Genomic DNA, 13,578 nt, shown 5'->3' with positions numbered 1-13,578 from the left:
TTTACAACTGAGACACAAGGACTTAAAGTGGAGACGTATTAGAACAAAATACATTGCCTTTTAATCAAGAGTACAATATAAAAAATAAAACAGCTTTGAATCACAGACTGGAAAAGCTGGTTAAGACAATTTTCCACCTTTAAAACAATTGCAGGAGCTCCATTGTTCAGGAGCTGTGCGATGAATAGTGAAGTCACATGGCTTTTGAACTGAGAAGTAGCCAGCAGGTCACAGTGACCCTGTAGTCGGTGTCCTGCCAACCTGCCACTCAGATGTTGTCAAAGCCAAATCATCTATGATTTACAAATGGGACTTTGCACTTTACATAAAGTACAAAGTGTTTATGCAAGCAATTATTCTATCAAGCAAAAAATGCACTTGTGAAATTAGATTCTTGTATCCCGACCCATCAAGTCCTGAGTGCTGCTGGAGTCTGTTGCTGTGCTCGTAACACAGACGGGTGCTGCTAAGCATTAGGAAATTCAGTTCCTTTAATTCATAAATCTATATCCACAAAGTCAACAGTAGTGTAAAAACCACGATACTTTGATTTCGGAATGTACAATCGCCACAATAAAAGGCTTAATTACCCGAGGCTGCGTCTTGTAGAAGGGGAACGTTTTACAAATAGTGTCGTCACGTGGAGCCGTAGGAGAAGTACATACACAATGCAGACAGTGATTTAACTCAGCCAATGCTGATCAGATGGATCTATAGTGCTGTGTAATCTGTGCCTCGTTAAAATAATTCAATTCAAATGAGGATAGTGAAGATTAATCATGCATGTGCAACATTTTAATATGCTGGTCGGTGTTGTAGCAACACAATCAGAGTCACATTTTACATTCAGATAAACTACTTTATAATAAACTAGTTTTACGATTCTTAGTTTCTTTATCAAGTATGCAGCAACTTGATGGCGTGTAATAATAATAATAATAATAATAATAATTCACATCTTGCATGCCATCATTCTGTGCATGTAAAGCATCTGCACATCTGTACGTTGCAAATAAAACATTTAAATGCCGAGCGTTTCCTTTTAGGCAGACGGTGCTGGCCTAAACATTAAACCGAGGTTAGGATGTGTAACAGAGGGAGGAACTCACAGCGTTTTCACAGTGAGCTTCTTTCTTCTTTGGGTCTGAATCTCTGAGGTATAAAGCAAACACATAGCCATTCAGCGGCATGTGGAGCAGCATATTAAGTGACGGTGTCTTCAGGTAGGCGACTATTGGTTACTTCACCTGTCAGATCATTAACTCCTTTACGATTCGTGTCAGAAGGTGAACTATGCATCTTTTCCAACTCTGGAGGTAAACCCTCCTCTTTGTCATCAAGGGAACATCTTTGAGGAGACGTCGGCTCTGTGCAGGAGAAATAGTTCGGCAGAGTGGCCAGTATCAAGGTACCGAGAACAACGAAACCTCCCGCTACCAAGAAGGAAGCGACGTAGTTGCCTGTGATGTCCTTGAGCAAGCCTTGGGAGACAGAACAACATGAAACACATGAACAAGAGTATGCAAAGAACAAAAGGGTGCAACAAAACTATGAGGAAGTGCATAATGCTAATTAAGAAACATTTAGCCGAGTGAAAAATGTCCAGTGTTCAATAGAAACCGTAATCATATCCTGGGTTATTAAATAATGAGTTCAGTCGGAGTATCAACACAAAGTGAGGGTGAGAACTGGCTGACCTGATTACTGGTGCCGAGTTAATGAGTGACTACTTTTAGCTTCAGTGTGTCAACTTGTGTTCATCATTCAGTTGAGGCAACTATAGATAACATGGTGACATTTGGAGATAAGATTATGGACTGTGCAACCACAGCTGCGAGTCTGCGTCCTTAGTGTCGTACCTGACAGAGGCGTCCCCAGCAGTCCGGCGCCGCTCTCGATAAGTTGCAGCAGCCCGAGGCCCCCCATCATGCGCTCCACACCCACAATCATAGGCACTACCGCGAAGACCAGAGAGGTCAACGCCCCGGAGCAGAAGCCGTAGAGGAGGCTGATCACCATCAGTGCAGTGTAGGAGCCGGACAAGGAGCTCACAGGCAGCAACATGATGAACACTCCTGCCAGTGTCGTCCACATGGTCAGTAAATGAATCAGCCGAAAGTGACCCAGGTCTGAGAACCAGCCTGACACTATGCGGCCCAAAATGTCTGTAGCACCAGCAGCTGACATAACAAACGCAGCTTGGTACTCCGAGAAGCCAGCTTGACGGCTGTGGGCCACCAAGTGGAAATATGGAACAAAGTATCCGACGTTAAGAAGAGTGATGGCCAACGTGTAGGTGATGTAAGGCCTCTCACAGAGCAGTGGCAGCTCCAGGTAGTTGGAGACTCGGTGCAGCACTGCAGAACGTGACCGGCTCTCTGAATCCACCTGTGAGGGAGGAAAAGAAAGAAATACTGAGCTTATATCTTCACTTAACACGTCATCCACGGAGGGACAGGCGTATGGACAGACAACCCAAAAGCATAATGCCTCTAGCTTCGACTGGCGCAGAGGCATAACAGATCCAACTTCTCTGCTGTGCATTTATAAACTGGTACAACAGAGACAGACAGTCTTGTCCCACCTTTGCTCGGGCTTTAGAGCGTCGCTGTGGGCGGATGAGAGCCCCGCAGGGCACGATGTTGAGGCTGAGGCCCCCGAGAATGAGGAGGGCCCCTCGCCAGGCGTACATCTCCACCAGCAGCTGGAAGAGTGGGTTGAAAGCAAAGGAGGAGAGGCCGATGCTGGAGAACCCCAGTCCCAACGCCAGGGTGCGCCGGCGAGTGAAATTAGCCATGACTGTGGCCACCATGGGAGTGAAGACCAGCCCCCAGCCCAAACCTGTAGGGGAGGGGAAAGAGGACCCACAGTGAGAGGTCCCTTTGTTCCCCTGCAATTTACTTGGTTAACAGTTAACTAGGTGAACAAAGATGACATGCTTTACAAAGCGTCTACATAAAAGTAAAGAGCGGATGTTTAATCCATGTGGCCCTGAGGTAAAATAACTAAATCAGTTATCTTGTTGTTTGTTACCTGAAATCAGACCCATAGTGAGGTAGAGGTGAATAAGACAGGTGGCCTGTGAGGCAAGTATGAGGCCAAGTCCAGCGAGACAGCCCCCTGTCATCACCACCAACCGGGCATCATATGCGTTACATAGTGCGGCACCCAGAGGACCTGCAAAGCAAACACACACTCATCTCCATTAGTCACGACTAATTAGCATAAAGCCTGCCGGCTCCTCACGACCATTATAACTAAATTCCACTAGGTTTGAACAATGTTTGGCTGCACAGCATGAGCTTGTAATAAGTGACCCACTGGTGCTTGTTAAAAGGGTTAATGAGTTGCAGCCCCTTTCACACAAACCAAATGTCTCAAAAGTCCTGCTTCTCTTTAGTTTCACAATTGTCCTGTGTAATTAGTATATATTTAATAAGTGACATGATACATGATCGTGTCCGTTACCTGGATGATGGAATTGCAACTAGCTGATTAGTGACTTACTGAAGAACTGCTGTGCTGCCAGGCCCGTGGACGAGATCCAAGAGATTGCCTGAGCGCTCTCATCAAAGTATTGGACAAACTCTACGAAGAATATCCCCAAACTACGCATCAGGCCAAACACGAGGCTCGTACTGACGAACAGGGCGGCGACCAGCACCCAGCCCCATCCTCCATCCGGGCCCTCGTCTGCGTCAACCTCACGCTCGCTCTCTGCTTTGGGCTTGAGGTTGGTCATGCCTGAGAGAGATTTATCTGTAAAGAGATTAGAAGAGAAGGGAAGCGCAGAGAACATGAAGATATAAGCCTCAGGAAATGAAAGTGTCACAATTCTCAACAGGCAGGTTGTGTCACGTAAGTGCAACACATTGGCTTTCATTTGAGAACAAGATACATGTAGGCGAGAGGGGAACTCTGACTGCTGAAGTGTTTATTGATCAGTGAGAAAGGTTACATGTTCAAGAGTCAATAAGAAAGCTCCTTAATAGACTTTCACTACATGTTGCAGAAGTAGTCTGCAGAAGTGACACAGAAAATTAAAGGGGGTGTCATGTAAGGGTTCATTATTTGACTCATCTGTTCTGTTTCAGAGACGTTTTCAAGTTCTTGTCATTCTTCACTATTAGTTTCACATAGTTTCATCAATGCAGTAATTTGCATAACCTCCCGATGATATTGTTTTCTATTTGCATAAGTATGTATTTGAATGACTGTCACTGTGTAACCAATTGTTCAAATGAACTCTTAAAGCTGTAGAGTAGGTTATGAATAATAGTTTATCCCATCAAAACGGGAAAAGCTTTCAGCAATACAATGATTTAAAAACAGCCTTTCATATTGGCTTGAAGACTGTTTGTGTATCTCTATCATGGGCGTAATTTCCACTGGGGACATGTCCTCCCAAGTATGCGTGTCCCCCACTTTCAAATTTAGTTTATTATTATTTTTTCTTACCGCAAGCAGTCATCGCTACGGAGGAGCAGGACACACAACCTGCCTCTGTGGACACACGCGCATATCATATGAGATGATAGATGGTCAGATCACATGATGAGCTGCCTCAAGACATGGAGGGTGAGGCAGAGAACATACTGTACCTGCACATGAGTTGCAGCAGGTATGTTATGTGCTGTAGTCAGGGTGATTTTTGATTTGTTGACAATGAGAGGAAGAAGTCAACATGGTAAGAAAAGCTTAACTTTACCTATGCAAATTGTGCTCCAATCCAGTATGAAGATGTTTGATTAGTTTGCCACAAAGCCAAATGATACACGTGCATTGATTGTATGAACCTCACGCTCACACCTGCCTTTCCTCCAATCAGCTGCCGCCTCATATCATTAATTAATTACACAGCCGTGAACAGGTAGAGTGGCGGGAACGCGCACTGGAGACACATGCAGTTTCCAGTGCGCGCCTCTCCAATCATAAAGCACGTATATGACGTATCTTAACACTGCGCGTGCGCACTGGTTGTCAACCGGCTGTATTTGACATAAAAAACACATAATGTTCGCAACTATATTAACATATTTAGCTGATATACTGATAATGTATTTCGGAGTGTTTTAAATAGTTCTTCAACTATTGCTAGCAAGGTGTTTGTAGCGGTTTGAGTGACGTAATGTTAACGTTTAATGTGAGAAATTAACCGTTTCATAACCCGTGACTAACCGAAACCGTTAAGCCGTCTCGGCACAAGTGTCAACATCCGTGCGTTAGGGTTAGTAAACTGTTTACATGCTAAAAAAATAAGCTTCAGGTTAATTTGGCAGTACTCACCTTCCGTCTGTCAGCTGTCTCCGGAGCTGCACATTGTCCACAGTCTCCAAGTTCACTATGCAAACAGCACATTGACAGCAAGTCCCTCCGAGATGCAGGGGAAAAGTTCATGTCACTATACAGCATGGAGTTCGCAGTACGCATGCGCAGTCTTCATGGGGCGTTCGTGATCAGCATATAAAGCCTGGATAATAACTCACGCGCGAACACTTGTGGTTAGCCTTTTTTTTTTTTTATAAATGATGCCATATACATTTTTCCTCCACTAAAGTTTTTAATATTTATTGATATTTAAAGAAAGAATGACCATAAAAGAGGACAAAGAAAATAAACACAAAACACAGCTTGCTGTAAATGATTAATTTTCTCCAGTCAACATCTCTCCATTACATTTAGTTAGGGATTTCGTACAAGCTGTTCCTAGTAAGTATCTACATGTATTCATCTTCCTCTTATTAAGTTCCTCCTGCATGCTCAGGTACATTCATTTACAATATTTATTATTGAAAAGACAACTTTAAAGCTGTCCTGTTGTTGGAAAATGTGCATGTTGAGTACAGACTTTCCTTTGAGATGATGAGACTGTCTGTTCCCCTTCATTATAGGAAACACGAGTGCACAGCTTGAGGCAACATAACATTAGGTAACATGCAGCATTAACAAAACATACTTGTTTGTTAGCACTGTTATATGATCACAGCATATAACAGTGCCAAAAAACATCAACACTGCGAGGCCAGGAGGGCAGAAATGAAAGAGACAAGGCAGAGTGAGGTGAAATAGATCAGTCAACAGTCATCCCACATGTCTGACACTAGAGGGAGGCAACCACAAGGTCGAGAAATGTCAATTGCATCGAAACTGCTTTAAGGTTTTTGTGATATATTGACTTGAAGTGTGTAGATTGTTAGTGCAAATGGAATTGTGTAGGTCTTGAACAGTACACACACTGTTAGGTACACGTGTAGAGTCTAATGCACACTAATTCAACTGTTCTGTCTACTTTTATGACGCCTATAATGTTCTTTTGTTTAATTCAATTAAATGATATGGTTTAGCATTAAGGTCATACATACTGCTCATCTTCATGTCACGCCAATATTACATATGAAGGACAAAAAATGACTCCTCTCTATACACTGCAGTCAAGAACAACACCACCTTTAACCATGACAATAAAACACATACTGTATAATTGAATTTACACCTTTCCGACAACTGAGCTTTATAACCTCCGTTAAGGTAGAATTTATTGCAGAGCTTTTGTTTACATAGCAAAGCTAATGTTCACAGCGTGACATTTGTTTAGTTGCAAATGTGCCAAGGATTGCCACTAAAGCATAATATAAAATCTAATTATAAGGAACCAATCTTGAAGGAGAGGACCCAGTGTCACAATCTAGTTACATTTCCTTTATCATTTCATTATTTCAGTTGCTTACATAGTGCATATTCCCTTAATGGATTTAATCAAATTGCAACAAACCTGTGGCAGAATATTATCCAACACTTTATGAGTCATATGTAGCTGCTTTGTGTAATCTGCGTTGTACACAGATGGGTGCTTGAAGGCAACAGGATAGATTTGGTGGATACATTTAGCCTCCTTCAAAACAAATTGGCACAATCAAATTAATTATAGGAATCAAGGAGTAATCTTTTTACAATTTGTTTTTGCAGTTTCAATGAAATCACCTAAATGTTTGCAGTGGAAGAATGTACTTTATGAAATCATATCCTCCAGAGAAGACCTCTTTTCTCACTCTTTGTGAGTTTAGAGAACGGATTTGTGGGGAGACCCCCCTGACAGGGTCTCATTGACGACAAATTGATGAGGGGGAAAGACTACATGTCATGTTTTCTTTGTTTTCACTGGAGGAGGAGGGTGAAGGTTGGAAAGTCCCGTCAGACTTCCAACGTTTGTCTGCTGAGCTCGGACAATAAGTCCAGCTAGCCACAACTCATCAGGGAGCAGGAAGTGGGGATGACAGGGGGTGGGAGAGTTCAGCAGGAGTCTGAGGGCCCCTCCGCAGTCACCCCCCCCTCCTCACCTTCAGGAAGCAGCAGCGGGCTCGCACACGTGTTGTCGGCTGGTAGTGTGAGTACCCAGTATTAGGAGGAAACAGGTGCCCTCGGCTTCATTGTTTCCACAAAAGCAACCAAAACAAAACAAAATCTGTAAAATGGCGGGACAGGTTTGACTGAACAGAAGACGTGATTCATGGGTAGAAAGAGTGTGTTAATGAGAGGAAGGAAGTCCAGGGAGGAGAAAGGTTGAAGGAGGGAAGTGTGGCAGAGAGAACAGGGTGCTGAAAGAGCTGAAAAATGGGTTTTGTGTGCATTTTCATACGACCAATATTAATATCTTTTTAGATATGACTTATGTCAGAGTACGATATTAAATGGACGCTAAACACCAAAGATCCAATTCATAAAAAAATGATTTAATTTAGTACAAAACCATCTTTGTCCAGCAAATGAACTCATACACATACAAATGTAATAATATTATTACTTATCCAATTGCTTACAGTCATCTTTTTGAAATTGTTCATGTCAAAAAAACAATACATCATTTCATTTTCTATACTTTACACTCAGTACAAGATGACTAAGTCCTTTGCCTGCTCGGACTATAAAAGCAGATATCACTGCATACTTTTCTAACAACACGCAGGCCCCAGGCCTCAAGGTCAAGATAAATACACATTTAATGAGAACATCTTCAGTCTTAACACAAATGCTATGATTTAACTTACTACAAAGACTCCAACATTCACCACCTGTCCGTCATAAAACGTATCTTTCCATCTTTGGTTCAAACCGTTTACATACTCATACTTCTTCATAATTCAGTTTAGATACATCCCAAGATATTTCACCTTTCTTTCCATGTTTCGTTCACCTTCTTTCTAACCCTTCACAAACCTTCAAAAACACTTTTCTTAACACCGTCTCCACCAGGATTTCTAATAAACCCCATTGATTCATACTAATAATCATCTCCAAGCTCCAAACCTCATCCCACAAAATGTTTCTTCCTCCAAACAAACTCCATTCTAACTTTTCCCATGATGTCCAAGCTGGTCAGTTACCCACCAGAAATGACCACCTCATAATAAAAAATTGCTGAAGTTAATTAATTAATTTCTCATTTTCAACATGCTGGACCTGAACAAGGTCAGACGTCTTCAGCAGGCCTGCAGAATCGGCGGGTAGGGCTCAGTCAGGACCTTGTAGCGGATCTTCGTGTTGGTGACGGCCCCATGTTTCTGGCGCAGGTGAAGACGCAGCTGACTCTTGTGGCGGAAGTGTAAGTCGCACTTCTCACACTGGAAAAACAAAAGGTCAACAGATTTAACACCAGTGGCGTGATGCAATTGTCTGTGTGTTAAACGCTACATGAAATATGGCATTGATCCAAACGGACAGTGTGTGTGTGTGTGTGTGTGTGTGTTTCAAACTCACAGTGTAAGGCTTCTCTCCAGTGTGAATGCGCAGATGGCTCTTCAGCGTCTGCAGGTGGCGGAAGCGGGTGCCACAGGTGTTGCAGGGGTATGGTTTCTCCCCTGTGTGGATCAGAACGTGGGCCCTGAGATGGGCAACCTGACACCAGGAAGAACCAAACAAACAGGTTGAGAATTGTGATAAGATTTGTTTTTATATATAATGTATCAGCCTAAACCCTCAAACATCACAGATTGGCGCCATGTTTTAAAGGGGACATATCATGCACATACATTTGGGTATTTAAAGTGCCTACCAACCCACAAACTGAGAATACAACAATACAATATATGCAAACAGACAGTATGAGAAAAACACTTGAGTGCAACCTCACCTGAACAAATCTTGCGCCACAGGTGTCACAGCGGTACGGCTTCTCTCCCGAGTGGATACGAGAGTGAGTCTTCAGGTTGGCTGGTCGGTTGAACTGGGCGCTGCACACATTACAGCGGTACGGCTTGTCACCTGCTGGGGCAAATGTCATAGTCAGGTACTGGTTTTAAAGAAAGAGAATGGGAAATAGATTAATTTGTTTTCATAGCCTCACCTGAGCTGACCGTCTTGGTTCCTTGAAGGTTGCCAGAATAACAGTAGGGCACATAGTAGTTCTCACGCTTGATTGAATGTTGGGCAGCCTCGGAATCAGTGGGGGGCAAGTTTTGGAAAATGGTGCCAGGTGGGGCTGAGGAAGCAGACAAAATATTAACATAAATACGTCTGAATAAATTGTAAGATTAAAATTCAGTCTGCAATATGAAAGAGGTTTGGCTTATACCTGCTCCCTCCTTGTGAGTTTGAGGCACAATTGGGTGATCCACAGAGGGGGGTGGCCCGAGGGGAGGGGCTCGGCCAGAACCCTCGTAGCAGGAGGCCTGCCCCTGTCTGGTGAAGAAACGTTCATAATTCCATATTAGCAAAAACTCAAGTCTTATTTCTCCTCTCTCGTCTCATAATTCTCATTACTCCAGTTTACCTATCAATCTGACCAGGCACTTCTCCAGACCACGCTTCTGTTGCTTTGGGTGTCGAACCCATCCTGTCGACAACGGGTGATGTGTGACTTTGCGGTTCCTCCATCTCCTCTTCTTTCACCGTGGCGGCTGCACAGAGAGGGTTGAGGACAATGTACTTGTATTTTTTCCAATTGCAAGCCTTTGGATCTGGCGTGGCTTTGATATCACTCTGGAGAAATAAACGAAGCCCGGTCAATTACTTCAGTTTAAATGCAAAACTGACCAAAAGAAACCGACATGAAATTTGAATCGTCTTTAAACTCACCACAAGGTTTTTGTTGCAGGTGTTGGATTCTGCTGGAGAGTTTGGTTGGCAGCTGGAGCGGGCGGGGCTGTCTGGAGATGGAGTCGGGGTGCCCGTGAGGGGCGATTCACACTCTCCTTTTAACTCCTTTGACCCGGGCTGGTAGGTTGGGAAAGCCCCCGGCTTGAGAGAGCCTCCAACCTCCGCAGGGACCCTGCAGGAGAAACAAAGGAAGTGCAGTAATGAGCTAAACCTGTCAACAGACAAACGCACACAGACCACAGCAGCAACACTTGTGACAATCTGTAAACAAAAACCCACTAACAGTCACACCCTCAGAGCACTTTATGCCACCTTCAGCTCGTTCAATCCTTTTCAATTACACACATAATCCTCCTACCTTGCTGGGAGTAATCTCTGGGGTCCTGGATTGGGCAGGTCCCCTCCTTTGGGGGCTACAGAGGCTACAGACACCCTGGAGTCCAGCTCCAGTTGAGGGTGTCCTGCACTCATATTCTCCCTGCTGAAAAACGAAGAACCTGTCAACCATTCAAGTCAAGCAAGATCGCATATTAAATGTAATACAATTTGTTCTTCGCGGTCCCCTCACCAGTGCAGCTGCATGAAATCCCGGCAGGTATCGGCCACATGGTCCATCTGCAGGTAGGTTGCAACGGTAAGGACCCCGGTGACGATGCTCGGTGTCAGGGGGAGGCGGGAGGTGTACATGAAGTCGAGCAGCAGAGAGACGCAGGATGGGTCCAAGGTGTTGGGGAGAGACACTGTCATGAGCTGCTCCCCGCTGCCACCACGCCCCTGAAGCAACACGCGGCGGGAGTACAGCGAGTAGAAGAACCCACTGAGAGAAGAGAGGGACAGACAGAACATTTAAGGTAATATTTGAGGTCAAATTGATCGGAGTTTTCATTTGCATCATCCAGTGTTTTAAATCAGGGAGCCAAGGCAGAAATGGTGGAGAAGAGAAGGGAAGAAGAGGACAATGGATGACTCAAGTGGAAAGCAGGAAAAGTGAAGGGAAGACAACATTAGAGGGACAAAAAACAGCTATGTGGCAACTACAGGAAGAGCGGAAAGGAACACAGAGACGCAAATAAATACTCCTTTGAAAACGGCCCCAATTAGAGAAAAGGTTAGGACTCCTCCAGAGGGACTATTTTGTGTAGATGCACCAACCTGCAGGCCACGAGCACTGCACAGTGCGCCCGTAGGTGCACGTTGCCGACAACCAGGGTGGTGTCAGTCAGGATGTTGCGATGCCGGAGTTCGTTCAGGTTCAGCAGCACGTCGTTGGAGTGGCGGGTGAACTCCTTTACGTATCCCTCGGCCGGTGCAGCAGGCCTCATCTCTTGCACTCTGTCCACCCTGTATCCTTTCAATACTTCCATCATCTGTATCTGTACAGAAGGCATTATACATGAAGCAACCAGCCAATGCACTTCATTTGAATCCACAATGCATGAATTGTAATTTTGAATGTTTGAATTACGATGCACAATAATGACCTACCTATACGTGAGTGATTGAATAAATAGGCTGGAGTGTCCCAGACACATCTGTTAGGTGAGACCAGCTCCCTACTCGTACCTGGGTGAGAAAAATACAAGAAACATCTACTCTTTAATATGAATACTTCAGCTTTACTTCCCACATGACCACAGATATCAAGGGAGATGCAAAATGCAGCAAATTCTGCAGACAAATCTCAAATTCAACCAATTTGTAATCGACCTTGTAGTCACTGAAAACAATGTATGGATATCCTCATCTGACAAACTCAAATATGTAAATCAAGAAAGGATTAAAAAAATAAAACCAATCCAAGCAAGCAAGCTAGCAGAACACATTTAACACAACTATACTGAGAAAATAATTTTCCAACTCACCCCGACCAGCAGGGACGAGAACTAACGTGACGTCAAACCCCCCCGGCTCAGTGTTCGGTCTACAATCAAAGACGTGGAGCAGGGGCTCACCCGCAGTCTCCACTGGCTCTGAACAGCACTGTAAGGGGAGGCTGAAGGGAGGGAACTCTTTATAATGTCGTGCAGGAAGCACCCTTACAACCAGGACTGCTCACTTCCTCTTTCCTCAATGGCCCACGCTTAACACTGGAAGCAACGCAGGAAAAGCCCTGGCCCAGGCTGCAAGTATTTTTAGTGGCCTATTAGTTTTTCTAAACCCCCATAGCTCCGAGCGAAGTAATGGCAGGAAAGCATAGTGTGTTTTTGTGCCACGTTGAAAAAATATATATGAGGACCCTTGGGGAGAGGCGGTACGCGCCTGGTTATCCAGGACTAAGCCATCGGTCTTCCCCCACCAACGCTTTCCTCCCCTTCACCCCTCTCCAGGACAGAGGAAGCCCCCCGAGAGGAAGCTGGAAAACCAACGTATTGTTGGATAAACAAGCTGTGCCCTCATCATTGAGATTCTATCTTATCGAGGGAGGTTTTCTCTCATATGTTGGTGCACAAGCTCATTTCTAGTTGCAAAGAGAAACTGTGTCATTGCTGAGTTGACGAGTTCAGGGCATTGGTGAGTGCTCCACAACAGTGTCCGGAAGCTTCTGGCTCGCTGCCTGAGAGCAGAGGCGTCGTGCTATGAGGACCACAAGGAAGGAAGCAAGACCAAATCGATCGTTCTCGATGGTAGACACCTTCTCCTGGTGCTGAAAAACAACCTTTACCCCGCCCCGACTGAGAGAAATGCAGCCGACAGATGTGCAGGAACTGCCCTACACACACACACACACACACACACTTCTGTATGCATCCTGCAAAGCTGCTCAGAGACATGGATGAAAACGCCTGCGCAGGACATCCGTCAATAATAAAGCAAGCAGGGGACAAGGGAGGAGGAATTGAGATGGAGGGGGGTAATGTAGCGAGGGGACAAGGGCTCAGAGGTCATGAATAACTCAAAAACAAGTGAAGTCACCTCATCCTCAGTGCAGCCTTGGGTTCGCAGAGAACTGTATTTCCTTCACATCAAAGGAAAGAAAGAATTGAAGAAGGAGGAGATAAGTGGTTCTTTCTATAATGTCAGACAGTGTAAACAGTGTGTGGGGAAAGAATGGGTACGGTATTGTAGAGCACTGTATCTATAGTAAAAAAAAAAAGGAGATACTTCGCTGGGGTGTAAATGCATTAACTGAAACTAGTGCTTGGACCCAGGACATTTGTGTTGAGCTGCAACTTGGAAAATAGTCAAATAGTCTTTTATAGATAAGTTTTATGAAGAGAAAATGTGTCAAACATGAAATAAAAATCAGACAACATGACCATGTTTGGATTTAAATCCTTTGCAAAAGGAAGTAAAGTGTATGTGCATGGGGTGTAAAGCTTGTGCGCGTGTCCTTGTGCTTGTATTTGTTTGGATGGAGGTCCGATCAATTGTGTGCTTTGTAAAAAAAAACTTTAAAAAAGGAAAAAACCATAAAGGAAAACAACGATTAAGAAAACAGAGAGGGAGATGTAGGTCTCGGCTACTTCCAGGCATTGTGAGAAGAAC

The 13,578-nt window shown here is 44.3% G+C and overlaps 2 protein-coding genes across 6 annotated transcripts; both read right to left on the bottom strand.

The window, feature by feature from the left end:
- Positions 1-34: 34 nt before the first annotated feature.
- Positions 35-5,429, bottom strand: slc16a13 (solute carrier family 16 member 13). 5 transcript variants are annotated; one of them, XM_029454493.1, is made up of 7 exons: positions 4,709-5,221; positions 4,459-4,503; positions 3,508-3,759; positions 3,034-3,177; positions 2,585-2,841; positions 1,860-2,388; positions 35-1,481 (listed from the first exon to the last, which is right to left on the bottom strand). In XM_029454493.1, the coding sequence occupies exons 2-7, from the start codon at positions 4,469-4,471 to the stop codon at positions 1,204-1,206; spliced, it is 1,473 nt and encodes a 490-aa protein (XP_029310353.1). In that variant the 5' UTR covers positions 4,472-4,503; positions 4,709-5,221; the 3' UTR covers positions 35-1,203. The 5 variants fall into 5 exon arrangements, with proteins under 5 accessions (XP_029310353.1, XP_029310352.1, XP_029310354.1 ...); XM_029454492.1 differs by having other exon boundaries at positions 4,459-4,601; positions 4,709-5,220; XM_029454494.1 differs by lacking the exon at positions 4,709-5,221 and adding an exon at positions 4,602-4,617.
- Positions 5,430-7,709: 2,280 nt separating this feature from the next.
- On the bottom strand, positions 7,710-12,073 carry bcl6b (BCL6B transcription repressor). The gene is made up of 12 exons (XM_029454877.1): positions 11,955-12,073; positions 11,578-11,655; positions 11,245-11,465; positions 10,661-10,909; positions 10,451-10,573; positions 10,072-10,264; positions 9,767-9,975; positions 9,569-9,675; positions 9,341-9,475; positions 9,128-9,258; positions 8,755-8,892; positions 7,710-8,618 (listed from the first exon to the last, which is right to left on the bottom strand). The coding sequence occupies exons 3-12, from the start codon at positions 11,457-11,459 to the stop codon at positions 8,478-8,480; spliced, it is 1,641 nt and encodes a 546-aa protein (XP_029310737.1). The 5' UTR covers positions 11,460-11,465; positions 11,578-11,655; positions 11,955-12,073; the 3' UTR covers positions 7,710-8,477.
- Positions 12,074-13,578: the final 1,505 nt, after the last annotated feature.

The sequence above is a fragment of the Cottoperca gobio genome, chromosome 18, assembly GCF_900634415.1.
Source record: "Cottoperca gobio chromosome 18, fCotGob3.1, whole genome shotgun sequence".
NCBI lineage: Eukaryota > Metazoa > Chordata > Actinopteri > Perciformes > Bovichtidae > Cottoperca > Cottoperca gobio.
Note: the sequence above shows the minus strand (reverse complement) of the source record. Positions and strands in the feature narration are given on the sequence as shown.